Genomic DNA, 17902 nt, shown 5'->3' on the forward strand with positions numbered 1-17902 from the left:
AAAAGCAGGTGACTCAATCATATTGAATCAAATCACAGGTGAATCAATCATAGTGAATCAAAACTGCCCCCCTCCCCCCGGGAAGGGGGCCCAGCTCAGGCGAGACAGTTCACCCCTTCAGTTCTAGAATAATGAAAAATGCCGACTGGAGGGAGGGAAGCCTCCAGGGGCTCACCCAGAAAATGGTGTTTCATTACATTCAACGCTGGTTTTCTGTGGGGGAGCCCTGTCGGCTCTCTGAAGCTAACTACCAACAGATAAGCAAAAAAGGGACTTACCCTTGAGGCAGCAGCACCGCAGATCTCAAGACAAAGAAAAAACATCAGGCCGCAACAGACATCCCAAAGCAGCACAAGACCGGAAAGGGCCCAGAATGTTCACTAGATACCTGGTGGCCAGGACCCAGGTCACCAGGACTCCAAAACCCCCACGCCCGAATGTCGACCCAAGACATACTCCAAAAGACAGCGACTAGAGCAGCATACTTCCACACATCGTGACACGAGGATAAACTGCAGGCTGGCTAGATTATATGACATTGCGGATAACCTGAGACACACAAACCCAGGAACAGGGAACCAGGGAAACTGGATCCACCCAGAGCACTTCTAATGTCACCAAACCAGTGGCCCACAGGTAACCAATGGCGACATAAAGCCACCACTGAGCATAAGATACGATGCACCCCCAGCCTAAGCAACCAAGCATCTATCACCAACAAACCCCTCTGGAAGCCGTCTCATTCTTCGCCCGAAAATGAGAGGGTTGCAAACGAACAAAATGGCCTCCAGGACCAAAACCCCCCAACCCGACCCTCAGAAGCCAAAGCCACCAAAAACAAGGCATTCATAAAACAATCCTGCACCAAAGTGGCCAAAACAAACTGAGGGAGGAAAGAAATGAGAGCCCCCGGTCCAAAGACCAGGACAGATCAGGCTGTGCAAGAGCTGGCCGGAAGTGGAAAAAAATGCACTAGAGAGCTTGTGAAATGGAGCCGAAGTGACATCAACCAAGAACGTAAGCTGGAGCGGCTCCGCCAACACCACACGACAAGAAGCAACTGTATTCGGCATGAGAAAAAAACAAGAAAAAGAAGACAAAACAATCCTCCCAAAGGGCCTCCTAAACCTCCCAAGGGGAATCCGAGAGGAAGAAAAACTCGGAAACGATGAACCCAAAGAACCCTAGAACACCCCAGAAATGAACTTAGGGGAAGCCCTACCTACCACACTTGCCGGTAGAAAAGACGCACCACGTGAATGAAAAGTTTCATTAGTTGTCATGTTAATTTTTTTTTAACATTACCATGGTAAGAAAGGCACAGCTAAAACAGCTATAAAACAGACAGAATACCGAGGGCCGGAGGCTTGGGAGCTGGACAAGCATACAGGGCAAGGTCACCAGGCACAAAACCAGTGCCCATAATAAAAGAAAACAACCCATCAACCACAGTCTGTAAACACATAACCGGGAGACATGATCACCACCCAAAAGTCCCCAGGGGAACATACAGGGCAGGACGCCTTGAATATAAAGAAACAAGACACAGAATTTCATATTGCAGCTTGAGCGTATCCATGGTCAAACCCATATACAGTACGCACCGCAGGAGTGGTGTCTGGAAGAAGGAATGGATTTAAAACAAACAACACGTACTGAGGGGGATAAAAATAATCCTAAGAAACTAAAATTTCCTGAGGAAGAGATAAAATAAAGTTGTACGTGCCATTGCAGACAATACAGGGCAGGAAAAACTGACAACTCAAGACAAGTAGAACACCTAGAAAGGGACACCGGAGGCAACTGAGTACTTAAAGGAACCACAGAGACAAAAAAAAAGAACTAGCCCAGAGGTAGAGGAGGAAGGAAAGGGAATGCAGGTGGCAGTGCTGAGGTGAAGGCTACAAATGGAGAACCGCAGGAGCTCCAGAAGTGCAGAAACATGAACCCCAGGATAAACACGAGGGAGAGGCGGTCCGGAAGAGCCGAAGTGCAACTCCTGTAAGCACAACACGAGGAGCTCAGTGAGATAAGTATAAACTTACCATAACTGACGACGTCTTACATCAAGGATGCAGGAAAACACAGCGCAATTCATGCAACTCCCCACCCTTAACAAAGCAGACATAACCTAAACCAGAGATATGTCACACAAAGGGGAACGACAGAGTCACCAATAAGAACAAGAGCGTATGAATGAAAAGAAAATTCACCAAAAATCGAGTGAAAATGCCCAGTAGCCATATGTAATCACGATACGTAGAGCAGCCCTGGCGGCTGAGCGCGGAAGCGCACCCAGTAGTGCAAAATGGCTGCCAAAATATAAACAACTAAACCACCGTAAAACATCCAAGTCAAAGATGGATGCGCCAGACATGGGGGTGTGTAATTCATGCCGGCAAACGTGGTAAAACCAATGCAGAAGGGAAGGAAGGGACGAAAACCTGCTTCCCCACCACAACAATCCCAGCCCAAAAGGCACAAAGGTCCACGCTAGGGCAACAGGAGTCAAAGCACTCCTAGCAGACTCCTACAAGTCCCGGGAATCCCTGACAGAGGCCCAGGGGCAGAGCTCTCATCCAAGCCCACCACCCCTGAAGAAAAGGCAGAGTCCAGGGAAAAAGCTTCAAAGAAGGGAGTCTGCTGGGTCGACCCAGAAGCTTCAGTGGGAAGACCAGGCTCAACCACCTCCACACCCGAATCGGAATGGCAATCCCCGAAGTCACCCAGGCCTCATCCTGAGCTAAACCCTTCCCAGACTTCAAAACCCCTAGATGTGTGGAAGCCGAAAGCAAGGGAAGGAGGAGCAGGGCGAACCACGCTCGCCTGGGAAGGAAGAGGGAGCTTGGACGGAGGCAAGGTTGAAGCGACCAATGCCCCCAAATCCTAGTCCCCAAAACCCAAACGGGGTAGCTCCGAGGCTTCTAAACGGGCGACCAACCTGGTGCGTTGCAACATTAAAAACCTAGCATGCAATGCAGCCGTTGCCCGGCTCCCTAAGATCTACAGATAAAGACTGGGTAAAATGGAGCATAAGCGGAGAACAAATCCCACAAGACTCTGGGTTGTAGGTGCCACCGACTCAACATGATGGAGACGGAGACAGCATGACAGAGGCAGTACGGATGACCATCGCCCTGAGGTATATCTTGAGGTTATCTTGAGATGGTTTCGGGGCTTAGCGTCCCTGCGGTTCAGTCCTCGACCAGGCCTCCTTTTTGTTAAACACCCCCCAGGAAACAGCCCATAGCAGCTGTCTAACTCCCAGGTCAGTAATTCGACCTTTGGGGGGGGGGCGGGTTGTCTATGTGAATGAATATACTCTGGCTTCCTGTCTGTCCCCTGACACAATGAATTATTATTATCATTATTATTATTATTATTATTATTATTATTATTAAATAACCTGACCACTCAAACTGTCTCAAAATTTATATTTTTTATTGCAGTGTGACCAATAGTGTAGATCTACGGCCTGTACAATGCAGAGTGCAGCAACCATTTCTAGCCAGAAGATCACTTACACCACTACAATCTGAGCAGTAAACAGTTTTCAGGGTCCCTAGAAATTGCTTCTAGGGCCCATTGAAATTGAAACATTTTCCCAAAGTTTCCCCTGGCCATTGTCATGCACTGTGCAGGATCTGTACAAGACATGTCAAGTAGCTATGTATATAATTAACCTAGTTGTTGTGATTAACAGTTCTGGCATTCGTGAATTTAAAGAAATTTTTTTTTAATATACATAACTGGTCTTGGTGTAAAGAAGGAATGTTATTTGTGACATAATAATGCAAAAAAAATCATTTAAATTGTTGTATAACTAATGTGACAGTTTGTCCATTAAAATTAATATTAGTACTGAATTTATTTTTCTGAGTTAAATTTCTGTTTTTGCTTTACAATTACTAAATAATTTTGTGTTTTACTACCAAGTAATAAAACTTTATTTTACAATTTCATTGTATCTGGATTGTACTTTGGATAGGGTTCTGGGAGTTCTTCTACTCCCCAAGCCCAGCGTGGGGCCAGGCTTGACTTGTGAGTGTTTGGTCCACCAGGCTGTTGCTTGGAGCGGCTTGCAGGCCCACATATCCACCACAGCCTGGTTGGTTCGCACTTCCTGAAGAAAATTATCTACTTTTCTCTTGAAGGTGTCCATGTTTGTTCCAGCAATTAACATGTTACAATATTTTGAATGGTAGTATGACTGGTCAATCTGAAGGGGGTGGGATGGGGTGTCCATATGGGTGTTCTGATTACAAAGGTTTCACAGTACAGTATATAGGTTATGAACTAAAACACTTTTTAAAAAATATTGAAACAATACTACCAAAAGTAGATTAATATTTGTTCGAGGTTGACTAAAAGAAAAATGAATTGTAAAATGTATTACTGTACACTTATAAATTAACACAATGTTTCAAACCTACAAGGTTCATTCTAAAATGATGGAACAGGACAGGGCGTATTGGATATATACCACTGGGATTTCAGGTACATACAAATAAGTGAGGTGTAAAAGGTAAGAGGCATAGGTCAATTACCTTTACATATATATACCACGCATATATATATGTTTTGGCAATATTTCTTATGCTCACTTGGAGTATGTTGAGCAACCATGGACCTCTGATATATATAGTATTCACTGATTGTGCCTATGGCATCTCTGCTTTTCACTGCTTCTATTCTGCACTTCCTTCCATATCTTTCACTCCAGTATGTTGTTATTTTACTGTGTAGATTTGGGATCTGGTCCTCCAGTATTTTCCATATGTATATTCTTTGATACCTCTCTCGTCTCCTTTCTAGGGAAACGGGAGCTCTTGTCACCCTTTTTTGATTTTGAGAGTTTTGAGATGATCCCAATAATTTAGGTGCTTTATCATGTATGTATGCCGTATATGTTTTCCATATTCCCTCTATTTCAGCAATCTCTCCTGCTCTGAAAGAGGAAGCGAGTATCGAGCAGTACTCAAGACGGAACAGCACAAATGATTTGAATAGTACTGTACAACCATTATGATGGGATCCATGGATTTGAAGGTTCTCGTAATCTATCATTTTCCTGGCTGATGCTACATTTGCTTGGTTATGCTCCCTAAAGGTTAGGCTGTCAGGTATCATTATTCCCAGATCCTTTACATGCTGCTTTCCTACTATGGGCAGATTTGATTGTGTTTTAAACCTTGTATTTTGTTTAAGGTCCTCATTTTTACCATACCCGAGTACCTGGAATTTATCACTGTTAAACATCATGTTATTTTCTGCTGCCCAGTTGGAACTTTTATTAATATCTGCATGTAATTTAACAATATCTAATACAGAAGTAATTTTCATGTTAATTTTTGTGTCAGCTACAAAAGATGATACATAGCTGTGACTTGTATTATTGTCTATATCTGCTTGATTTTATTTGGTTGACTGTTACTCTGTGTTCTGTTCAACAGAAAATTGAATATCCACTGTCCTACTTTACCCATTATTCCCATTGATCTCATTTTGTGTGCAAAGTCCGTGTAGACCACATCTGCATTCTGTTTTTCTTCTAATGCCTCAGTGATTTTGTTGTAGTAGTTAAGTGGCTGTGAAAGGCTTCATCTTCCTTCTCTAAATCCATATTGGCCTGGGTTGTGGAGATCATTGGTCTCCATGAAACTGGAAACCTGATTCCTTATCACACTCTCAAATATTTTTATTATGTGGGACATTAGTGCAACTGGTCTATAATTCTTACTTAGCCAATGCTTTGCTACCTCCCATGTGAAGAGGAGCTATATCTGCTGATTTAAGTGAATCTGGTATTTCCCACATGTCCAAGCTCTTCCTCCACACTACTCTGAGTCTATACCCAGGGCTGAGTGCATGGGCCTGTTGTCAATTTCTCTTTCAAAATCTGCAGTGTTCGTGTTAATATCAGTTATATTTTCAGAGGCTTTGGATATCATGCATAAAGATGCTGTCTGGATCTTCCATTTTCATGCTGTTTATTAGAGATGCTAAACATGTCCTCATACTGCTTTTTAGGATTTCACTAATCTTTTTGTCATCCTCTGTGTATGAACCTTGACTTGTACAAATAGAGCAAATACTGATAGTGGCTTTTGCCTTTGATTTTGCATATGTGGAGAAATATTTTGGGTTTTTCTTTCTCTCTTTTACGTTTTCTGTTCTAATTGCATTTCTTCAATCTGATATGATTGCTTCAGTCTCTGCTCGATTTCTTCAATCTCCATGTTTAAATTATTTCTTCTTTGTAGATAGTTGTGTCTGCTTAAGCATTTCAGTTTTTTTTTCCTTTTTTTGTAGTGTCGTCTGCAGTCTCTTCCTACGTTAGTCCACTTTGTGGATTTCCACAAAGGGTCATGTTTCTGACATTTTATGCTTTTGGAGTCAGTTATTCTATTCCTTGTATGGGATTTTTATTACTTAGAACAGTTTCCCATTGAATATTTGTAAATTCCTTGTTTCCATATCCAGTCTATCCTTTTATTATTGAAATTGAATTTATTGTATAACCCCTCTCGCTTGATCATTGTTTGAGGCCTATTACAAGTATTGATGTTAGTTTGCACTTCAACGAGCTTGTGATCTGAGTATGTGGTATCTGAGATTGTAATGTCCCTGATTATGTTTCACTGTTTATGAAATTCAGATCTAGAATATTTTCTCTCCTAGTTGGCTCTGATATCTGCTGGTTGAGTGGAAATTTGTCACAGAATCTAAGTAGTTCACTAATCAGTGGCTAGTTATGTCTAGATAAATTTCCTGGTATTATATTATTGTTTGATATTCTCCATCTTGGACTGGGCAAGTTGAAGTCACCTAGAAAGACAATATCAGGTAATGTGTTTGCCAGATAATCGAGGCTATTCTCCATTTTGTTTATCTGTTCTGTGAATTCCTCAGCCATTGCATCTGGCGGTTTGTATACTGCACAGTATTAGAATATTAACTAATTTTCTTTTCTCTATTTTTACTCCCAGTACTTCTACCCCCTCATTTGTAGAGCTAAGGAGCTCCGAGCATACAAGGTCTTCTCTTATATACAAACCTACTCCTCCATGTGACATATATACCCTATCACATCTATATAGATTATATTCTAGTACGTATCCAGATCTCACTGTCCAAAACTTCCCCTGCATGGGTTTCTGTGAAAGCTCCAAATACTGCTTTTATATTACTTTACCAGTAAATTATATACAGTACATGTATTATCATTACTAACACTTATTTTGCTCAGTGATAGGGATCAACAGCTTAAATACTCATTATCAGCTGATGAGCCAAAAAAAAAAATTTCATCAAAATGACTGATTCATTGCCCTATCTTAGTTCCTCTCTCTACTATAAACAAATTCAAAGTGATTTGTAAAACTCTGATAATTCATTTTCAAAATGTTACATATTACTCTGTACCAGTGTAACTAACCTTAATATTCAGAGTTTTACCTAGATTTATTAATTACAAAAAAATCATATATGGAACATTAAAAACTAATATTCACTAAAATAATATAAATTATCCTTCATTGCTACTACAGCCAGTAGTATGGTCACTGCTAGTATTTATATTTATCACTATTTGAAGGCTAAAGCCCACTGTGAGAGAGGGGGGCAAGAAGAGTTTGTTCATGTTACTTTTCAATGTGGTTTTAATACTGTATCATAAATCTAGTCTAGCCAAGCTTATCTAAATATTCAAAGTAATCAAAATGTATGTAATGTAATCAACCTGTAACTCGAGTCAATAAACAGCTGTAACAATTCACAAACACAACACCATCCATCATCAATGCAAAGTAGGCAATGACACTGTCAACTACAGCAGACATATTTTGAAGTGTTAAACACATTAACAATTAAGCTAAAAACTTCTTATTCCTATACACTTATGAGTGCAGGCCACAAGACTACGGGGTAACCAGTATACTGTACAAATCTTCATAATACGTACTGGGCAGAAGATCAATTATGCTTCGTTTATAAAAATTTCAACGCATATGTTCTTTCCTTTACACCACCTACTCCAGCCTCAAATTTGAGCTTCTTGGGCTGCTGTTGAAGCAATTATCCCGCATATAGGCCAGATAAGCAGCAATATATCTCCCTAAAATACCCTACTGATGTCAGAGAAGATGAGAACGCTGTGTGTGGGTGGAGAGATAGGAGATAAAGGCGACCAAGGTTGATGATGGCAGCAGACAGGAGGGTTTCCACTGCCTTCCTCTCTCCTCCAACACAACCCTCGTGGTGACACTTGCGTAGGAGAGCGGCATAACTGACCAAGACCCACCTTAGGAGCTGACTAGCAGTTTTCATCTCATGTAAAAGGCGAAACGTTGGCTTAGGTGTTCTTTCTCATTGCATTGTCCAAACTTCGTCTGCCATGTTTACATGTTATTTTCACCTCATGGAAGTGCCTGTGTACATCGACAAATGCTACACCAGGTAATTCCATCCTATGAACTAAAAATATACAACTACAATTATAATCATAAATATTGTTGATAGTATTTATTTATAATAAAGTAATATACAGAGGGTGGGATAACTGTCCGTTACCTTCACAGCGAAGGCCATTCCGGTTCTCCGTTCTGGGAACCTCAGACGGGAATATAATAGTGGGGGAAGTGGGAAGTTTACCCGGACGCTGTTGAGGTGTCCGGCCAGTCATGATATGCAGGGTTTCCCTCTAATTACCTAGGAGGCAAACTAAACTTATTTAAGGAATAGCAAAAATAAATGACGCATTACATTGCCGAGTTTAATTCTGGATAGTTAAATTACTTACAGTATACTAATTTCTGGCAATTAAATGTTTTTAATACAGTATCACCCTTCAGGGCAAATAAAACAAATTTTGAAAAGACTTAGTCATAGGTCAGAACAGTAAATATCTAAGCAGCGCAAGAAATATATCGAATATATGCTACTTAATTAATTCCTGAACCGATTATGTGCCTCTGTAATCCTTTACACCACCGCCCACGAGATGGGTATGGGGTGCATAATAAAGAAAGAAATTGAATTAAAAAATATAAGTTCCCACAAGGATTTTGATAAAATTCGAAATTGGTGATCTGTTTTTCTTAGAGTTTTAAGTAATATTTCATCTCCCAATATTACATTTACAGAGACGGGTTTAGAGATATTTAGTTGGAAAAATGAAGGGAGAGAGTGAAAGAGAATGAGGAGAGAGGCGAGGAGAGGAGAGGGAAAGAGAGAGGCGATGAGAGAAGAAGAAAAGGGTGAAGAAGGGAGACAGATAGAAAAAAAGAATGGGGAGAGAGACGAGGAGAGGAGGGGGAAAGAGAGAAGAAGAAAAGGGTGAAGAAGGAAGAGAGAGAAAAAGAATGGGGAGAGGAGAGGGAAAGAGAGAGGTGATGAGAGGGCAAGAAAAGGGCGAAGAAGGGAGACTGGAGAAGAGGAAAGGAGAGGGGGGTGGATTTGGGAATAGAGGTGAGTGGGCATAAAGGGGGAAGGGGCAGCAACACCTGGGCACCACTATTATTACCTCATGTATTGTATATATAAATTTGAATGACCATCACGAGTTAATTTATTCATGATTTACACACACACACACACACACACACACACACACACACACACGGGAGAATTGCCCAGTTGCTGGAAGGAGGCAAATGTCGTACCGATTTTCAAAAAGGGTGATAGGGAGGAGGCACTTAACTACAGACCCGTATCACTGACAAGCATCCCCTGCAAAATACTTGAAAGAATAATTAGGCTAAGACTTGTTGAGCACCTGGAGAGCATTGGGTTTGTAAACAAGCACCAACATGGGTTCTGGACAGGGAAATCATGCCTAACAAACCTTTTAGAATTCTATGATAAAGTAACAAGGATAAGGCAGGACAGAGAAGGCTGGGCAGACTGCATATTTCTTGACTGCCAAAAGGCCTTTGATACGGTACCGCACATGAGACTGCTATACAAACTTGAGAGGCAGGCAGGAGTAAGCGGAAAGGCCCTAGTATGGGTGAAGAACTACCTAACAGGAAGGAGCCAGAGGGTAATGGTAAGGGGCGAAAAGTCGGACTGGCGAACAGTAACAAGTGGAGTACCTCAAGGATCGGTGCTGGGACCAATCCTCTTTCTAATTTACGTAAATGATATGTTTACAGGAGTGGAATCATACATGTCAATGTTTGCAGATGACGCAAAATTAATGAGAGGAGTTGTGACAGACGAGGATGGTAGGATCCTCCAAGAGGACTTAAACAGGCTGCAGAGATGGTCAGGGAAATGGCTACTGGAGTTTAACACCAGTAAATGTAAAGTTATGGAAATGGGATCAGGTGACAGGAGACCAAAGGGACAGTACACAATGAAGGGGAACAGCCTACCTGTAACGATTCGAGAAAGAGACCTGGGAGTGGATGTGACACCTAATCTAACTCCTGAGGCACATATAAATAGGATAACGACAGCAGCGTACTCTACACTTGCGAAAATTAGAACTTCATTCAGAAACCTAAATGAGGAAGCTTTTAGGGCGCTTTACACTGCCTACGTGAGACCCGTCTTAGAGTATGCCGCGCCATCATGGAGCCCCCACCTGAAGAAACACATAAAGAAACTGGAGAAGGTTCAGAGGTTTGCGACGAGGCTTGTCCCAGAGCTACGAGGGATGGGATATGAAGAGCGGCTGAAGGAACTGAACCTTACGACACTAGAGAAAAGAAGGGAGAGAGGAGATATGATAGGGACATATAAAATACTCAGGGGAATTGACAAAGTGGAAATAGATGAAATGTTCACACGTAATAATAACAGAACGAGGGGACATGGGTGGAAACTGGAAACTCAGATGAGTCACAGAGATGTTAGGAAGTTTTCTTTTAGCGTGAGAGTAGTAGAAAAATGGAATGCACTTGGGGAACAGGTTGTGGAAGAAAATACTATTCATACTTTTAAAACTAGGTATGATAGGGAAATGGGACAGGAGTCATTGCTGTAAACAACCGATAGCTAGAAAGGCGGGATCCAAGAGTCAATGCTCGATCCTGTAAGCACATATAGGTGAGTACATATAGGTGAGTACACACACACACACACACACAATGACACAGGTGTGTGAAGAACTCAACAAGCGATGCCACACAATGGAATGACGAGAAGTCTCTAAAGTTGGAGAGGTGGCAGTACACCAGGCAGCCTTTGAAGAGTTTGAAATTATCAGAGATGAGGTTAAGAGACATCTACTGGTTCTCGACGTGAGAAAATCTTTCAGACCGGACGGAATCTCAACATGGGTACTGAAAGAGTGTGAAGAAGCACTTTACTTGCGGTGTCTTTGCTTGCTCCATGACGTATATTAAGTCACTGTTGACAGGAGACCTACCAGAAATATGGACGACGGCTAATGTAGTCCCAATATATAAAAAGAGCGACAGGGAAGAGGCACTGAACTACTGGCCAGTGTCCCTAACATGTATACCATACCAAGGAATGGAAATTGAGGAAAACACTTAGTAGCACATCTGGGGGACAATGGACTTCGTGACACACCCCTAACATGGGTTCAGGGATGGCAAATCTTGGCTCACAGGTTTAATAGTATTCTACAAATAAGTGACAAAGATTAAGCAAGAAATAGAAGGGTGGGCAGACTGCATTTTCTTGAACTGTCAGAAAGCCTTTGACACAGTACCCCATCAGCGGCTGGTGCATAAGTTGGAGAAACAGGCAGGAGTAACTGGTAGGACGCTCCAGTGGATAAGGCATACCTAAGTAATAGGAAGCAGAGTGTTACTGTGAGGGGTGAGACCTCAGAATGGCGTGAGGTCACCAGTGGAGTCCCACAGGGTCCTGTACTCGGACCTATCCTGTTTCTAATATACGTAAATGATCTTCCAGCGGGTATAGACTCATTCCTCTCAATGTTTGCTGACGATGCAAAAATTATGAGGATTAAGACAGAGGAGGACAGCATGAGGCTTCAAGATGACCTGGACAAACTGAAGGAATGGTCTAACAAATGGCTGTTAGAGTTTAACCCGAGCAAATGTAAAGTAATGAAAATAGATGTAGGAAGCAAGAGACCAGATACAAGGTACTATTTGGAAGATGAAATTCTCCAAGAAACGGAAAGTGAGAAAGAATTGGGGGGTTGATATCATGCCAGACTTGTCCCCTGAAGCTCGCATCAAGAGGATATCATCAGCGGCATATGCCAGATTGGCCAATATAAGAATGGCCTTTAGAAACCTGTGTAAGGAATCATTCAAAACCTTGTCAAGCACAAGACTAAATTGGAGAAGGTTCAGAGGTATGCCACCAGACTAGTATGCAAGCTGAGGGATATGAGCTATAAGAAGAGATTAAGGGAAATAAACCTCAAGTCGCTGGAAGAAAGAAGAGTTAGGGGAGACATGATCACCACATACAAGATTCTATATGTGTGGTGATCATGCCTCACCACCCACATACACTTGATAGGGTAGATAAAGACAATTTAACACAGGGGGCACACACACAAGGGACCACAGGTAGAAACTGAGTACTATACCCAGATGAGCCATAGAGATATTAGAAAAACGTTTTTAGTGTCAGAGTAGTTAACAAATGGAATGCACTAGGCAGTGATGTGGTGGGCAGACTCCATACAGTTTCAAATGTAGTTATGATAGCCAAATAAGCTCAGGAATCTGTACACCAGTTGATTGACCGTAGAGCGGCGGGACCAAAGACCCGAAGCGCAATCCCCGCAAACACAACTAGGTGAGTACACACACACACACACAAATTCAAGCTAAGGAAACAAAGGTGCCTAAAAATATTAAGTTTTATTTTGCAAGCAGAGTGGTAGATGGTTGGAATAAGTTGAAGTGAGAAAGAAGGTTGAGGCCAAAACCGTCAGTACTATAGCTTCAAAGAGTTTATATCATAAAAGAGTGCTGGGAAGATGGGACACCACAAGCACAGCTCTCATCCTGTAACTACACTTAGGTAATTCGTGGCTTCTTTTAGGTCATAGTCCTAAGGACCCGGGTTCGATTCCCAGTGGAAACAAATGGGCAGTTTCTTTCACACTGATGGACCTGTTCACCTAGCAGTAAATAGGTACCTGGTAGTTAGATAGCTGCTAAGGGCTGCTTCCTGGGGATGTGTATGTGTGTGCACGAGTATTAAAGAGAAATGTACGTAGTAGATATAACAGGAAAAATAGATTGGTAAGAAAGGCGGGGGTCCAAGAGCTAAATAGCTTGATTCTGCAGACACAAATAGTAAATACAAGTGATAAATACACACACACACACACACACACACACACAGTAAAAGACATAAGACACAGACAAAGCAGAACGCACCACAGAGGTTGTTGAAGCAAATTCCATCCACAAATTTAAATAGAAATTATAAAATGTTAATATTGAGAGGGATAATTAGCGAGCCACAAGCGAATGGCTAGGTGGCATGGAATGAAGAATTAGATCTCATTTCCTTGTAGTCACTGATAGGTAAGTACTGACACAGACAAAGCCACAAAAACAGACAAGAGACAGACTGACAGTCATACATAGACAAACCAGAGACAGTGAGAGACATAGACATACAGAGCTGGAAGGAATGACAGAAAAATACAGTACAAAGAGCAACAGATACACACACAGTGACAGAGTGTATCTGTTGTATCTGTTATCTGAATATAATATACAGGGTCGACGACCCTGTATATTATATTCAGTACTGTTCTTTGCAACCTATATACAGTACTGTATATGTATATACTGTACACGCTTTACATGTTCTGGTATATATAATACCTCTGTTAAGGATAGAATCTGGCTGGAAGTGCTTGCATGATTTTTTAATGTCCACCTATAGTCAGAAGCTGCTACAGGGTGTCCACATGCTCACCCATCCAGCTACTGGCCAGATGCAAAGTTATTTAACTCTGCCTTTCCATCCACTTTGGCTGGTCAATAGAGTAACAACTTTGTATGTTGCATGGCTGGCGTTCGATCCACAATGGTCCATGTGATTGGGCACTATTAACATTTGCCTTCTAATATTCTTTTTAAGTGCTATACAGTAGTCATATGCATTGGCTTAACATTCTCTCCTGATAATAATCTAATCTTTATTTTGCCTCACTGATTGTACATAATAATAATAATAATAATAATAATAATAATAATAATAATAATAATAATAATAATAATAATAATAATAATTTGTTTTGTCAGGGACAGGCAACCTGTGAATTCATATATACTTTGGGATTTTATCAATGTTTCCTAAGGTTTAAGTAACGGCCTTCCCCAGGATGCAAGTCCACAACAGTTGCACAGGGTATCTATTTACTACTAGGTGCAGAGATATTAGGTGAAAGGAAATGTGCCCAACTACTCCCGTCCCTCCTGGGATTCTCGATTGTGAGTCGAGAACAAACCCAACTATACTACAACTTCATGGAGATTATGCTCATTATAGTGTAATTTATTTAAGTGGTAACTTTAATTAAAATAACAAATGCAAATTTAGATCTCGGCTTACATTCTAAAATGTGAAAATTAACTTTGTTTTGTATTACTTTAATGATCTTGTGCTTGACATTTCTATTGAGATATAATGTTTTGTACTTGTTTATCTACACTTAATTACAGCACATATCAAGGGGATGGGGGGGGGGAGTACAGGCCTACAAAAAAATTATAACTTTTTAATTTCTGCACAAGTTTCCAATTAACTTCATGTACTGTATGTTGTAGCTATATCTGTCTTGGCCCAGCAACTGTCACGCTTCAAAATATAAGCTACCTAATGAATTTCTATATACAGTATTTTGTTAATGTAGTTAAATGTCTCTACAGAAGCAGTATACAGTACCTCACTGAAGGCGTCTGATCCAAGTATTTTAATCTTGTAACATTTGGATTAATGTTATGTTATATATTTAGGCCTAAAGTAAAGCACTAAAATTAAAGAATTATTCGGTGCATCACGTCTGATTTAAAGTTACTGTATGACTGAAATTCCAAAAAATCTGTTATTCTGCTACAGTATAAGTACATCTGTAAAGAGGACATTAAAATATTTATTATTTTTCTTCATCAAGTGTGTGTAGTTTATCTTGTAGGTCATACATTATGCAAGATAATGAAGATTTTCTTTTCCCTGTACTGTACTGTATGGACTATACAAAGGTGATTGGAATATATAGTTCATTTTAAATGAAGATGCCTGCTCCCTTCCCCTTGAAATCAGTTAATAAAACATATGATGGATATCAAAGACCTCAAGTATTTCTCAAGTATGTTAAGTACTGTACAGTACTGTATTTTCCATATTTCAGTACAGGCGAAGCCCCAACCCTGGAGGACTACCTCCGAGCAGAGGAGACAGAACTGTGCATATTAGTGGTGTCAAATTATGGCCTTCTTTAATTTAAACACACATCAATAATGTATGCAATTTTCTAATTGTACATTTTTCAGTGCTGTAATATGTAGTTTGCTTTACTGGAGATATTAGCCAAATTAAAACATGTGTTTCATATCGCTTTTCTTAAGATTTAAGTACTGTACTGTATACTATATATTTAATAACAAGAAAATTTTTAACTTTGTAAAGCATGTTTTAAACTAAAAAAATAAAAAAAAATAAAGGATATTTTCCCACTTATTATTATTTCATATCACAGTACATTTTATTGTACAATATTGGCTTCTTATTACTCTGTTCTAAGTGAATTCAAATTCAAATTTTGAATTTGAGTGAGAAAAAAAAGCTTATGTATGATATGTTTAACAAGCAATGCAACATGCTTATCTTTGTCTCAAATTATACTAACAGTAGGCGTAAAATTATTAGAACCTGGTATTAGATAAGGAAATCAATAACTGTGTTAATTTAATTATTATATGAATTTAATTTTATTGCAGGAGTTATTTAATTACAATAATATAATAAATTATTAAACTATTATAAAATAATGGACTAGCAAACATATCAGGTAAATACTGTATATTACATTATGTAAAATGTAAATTTAACAAAAGTTGGTTACATATAATAACATTAATATTAGGACGCCATAAAAATATAAAAAATAGTCTAACAGGAAGGGAAGGGATTTATCAGGGGAAAGCACCAAGCCATTCCGACTATATAGCACTTGGAAGGGGTCAGGATAAGGATTTGGGATGAGACGGGGTGGGGGGAGGGAAGGAATGTTGCCCAACCACTTGGACAGTCGGGGATTGAACGCCGACCTGCATGAAGCGAGATCGTCGCTCTACCGTCCAGGCCAAGTAGGAGAAAATTAAAAGTTTTGTGAAATACAAGTATTTCTGACAATGCACTTCATCATTATAGATAAATGACTAATGAGTGTTTACCTATTGTAAGAATTCTACTTTCTGGCATGCTACTGAACACATTAATAGAATGAACTCATTGCAAGTGTTGAAACATATTTCCCATTAACCCTAACAGGCCTCCAATAAATCCAGTTAAAAAATAACACCTGAGTTGCATTTAAAGTAACTGTGACTGAACTGCAAGTATTTTGACAGTGTTGTGATGGATACAAGGTGAGATTACTTGACCCATCTCCCTGTATGAGAACAACATTAGCAAACTCTGTTAAAGGTAACTGATATGAATTAGACTCTGGCCCATCTACAAACAAAAATCGATAAAGAGCAACTTCCGTTTCCGACGGTATGAAATAAAGTCTCGGGAAGATTTTGCGAACAACGTGTAAAGTTTCCAGTCTATTAACCTTCCACTCGATATGAATGTCACCGTTAAGCGTCTTTTCCTTCATAATTTTGTTTAAGGAATTTACATTAGTTTCTGACTTTGAAACGTATTTCAATGCACCAATTTCAACTTCTTGTTCTATATCTAGTTTGTCAGCTAAATCTGTCCAGGAAATTGGATGAAGAAGAGCATCAGTAACAATCACCACTTTCCCATTATTATAGTACAGATCTCGAAATTGGTTTACACCAGAGGCTGTAATGGGCACAGAAGTGTCATGACATGACACACAGTCAATATACGGTTGATCAAAGAAAGGGTTGGGCAGCAGGCACTCCTCAGAGTACCACACACTCAGCTCCGGGTACCGGCTCAGGAGAGGCAAGGCCATGTACCTCAGTCTCGTCATGACTGGATAGATCATGTCCTGAATATTACGTGTCACAAACTTTCTCGTCGGGTTGTGGAGAGAAATGACAGCAAACATCATGACACACACTGCAGTGACACCCATGATCAACTTGGTTGCCAGTATGAGGTAATGGGTGAGCGTCGACACAGGCCCACTCCTTTCTTTTCTGCCTTCTTCACTCCTCTTATGATCTCTACTCCTTGCTTCAATAGCTTCCTTTTCCTTCTCTTCCCTGAACACTGAGGTAAATACATTATGGATATCGCTGCTGGACAAGCCCAGGTCTTCCCCTGCTCTCCAGATCTTCCCAATGTCGTCTCCAACAGACTTATATGCAGCCATGAATATTACCACAACAGTGGCCACTAAAATATTCTCCTCGTATATCTATGGCCACTAAGTATTATCTATGTATGGCTGCCACCTTGTATGGCTGAGACTGCCAATATGCTCCTGTTATGGCTGGGGACTGGTCGATTCGTATATGACCGTTTTGGATAACGTCGATTCGGTATACACAAAAAACCAGTTCGTTCACGGACAATTTCGTCTACAAGAACTCTTGTTGATCACTTTATTTATTTATTTATTTATTTTATTTATTTATATATATACAAGAAGGTACATTGGGTTTGTGAGAATACATTGGAGAGTACAGTATTTACACTCTTGTAAAGCCACTAGTACGCGCAGCGTTTCGGGCAGGTCCTTAATATAACAGATAATTTTAAGTAGGTAATTTCTATC

At 40.3% G+C, this 17902-nt stretch overlaps 2 protein-coding genes across 2 annotated transcripts in view; both read right to left on the minus strand.

Moving 5' to 3' along the window:
- The window catches only part of LOC123754862 (nonsense-mediated mRNA decay factor SMG7), a gene marked incomplete at its 3' end in the record, with an annotated part of 41350 nt that extends 32920 nt beyond the window's left edge, over positions 1–8430 (minus strand). The window contains 1 exon segment of the mRNA XM_069332773.1: positions 8303–8430. Coding sequence (XP_069188874.1) covers positions 8303–8328 — 26 coding nt within the window.
- Positions 8431–15883: 7453 nt separating this feature from the next.
- On the minus strand, positions 15884–17652 carry LOC123754906 (uncharacterized). The gene has a single exon (XM_045737243.2). The coding sequence runs from the start codon at positions 17495–17497 to the stop codon at positions 16418–16420; it is 1080 nt and encodes a 359-aa protein (XP_045593199.2). The 5' UTR covers positions 17498–17652; the 3' UTR covers positions 15884–16417.
- Positions 17653–17902: the final 250 nt, after the last annotated feature.

Source organism: Procambarus clarkii, chromosome 28 (assembly GCF_040958095.1).
Source record: "Procambarus clarkii isolate CNS0578487 chromosome 28, FALCON_Pclarkii_2.0, whole genome shotgun sequence".
Classification (NCBI taxonomy): Eukaryota; Metazoa; Arthropoda; class Malacostraca; order Decapoda; family Cambaridae; genus Procambarus; species Procambarus clarkii.

Excerpts from the sequence above, each read along its gene's own strand:
- LOC123754906 (XM_045737243.2), bottom strand. The coding sequence starts at position 17,497 with ATGGCTGCATATAAGTCTGTTGGAGACGACATTGGGAAGATCTGGAGA.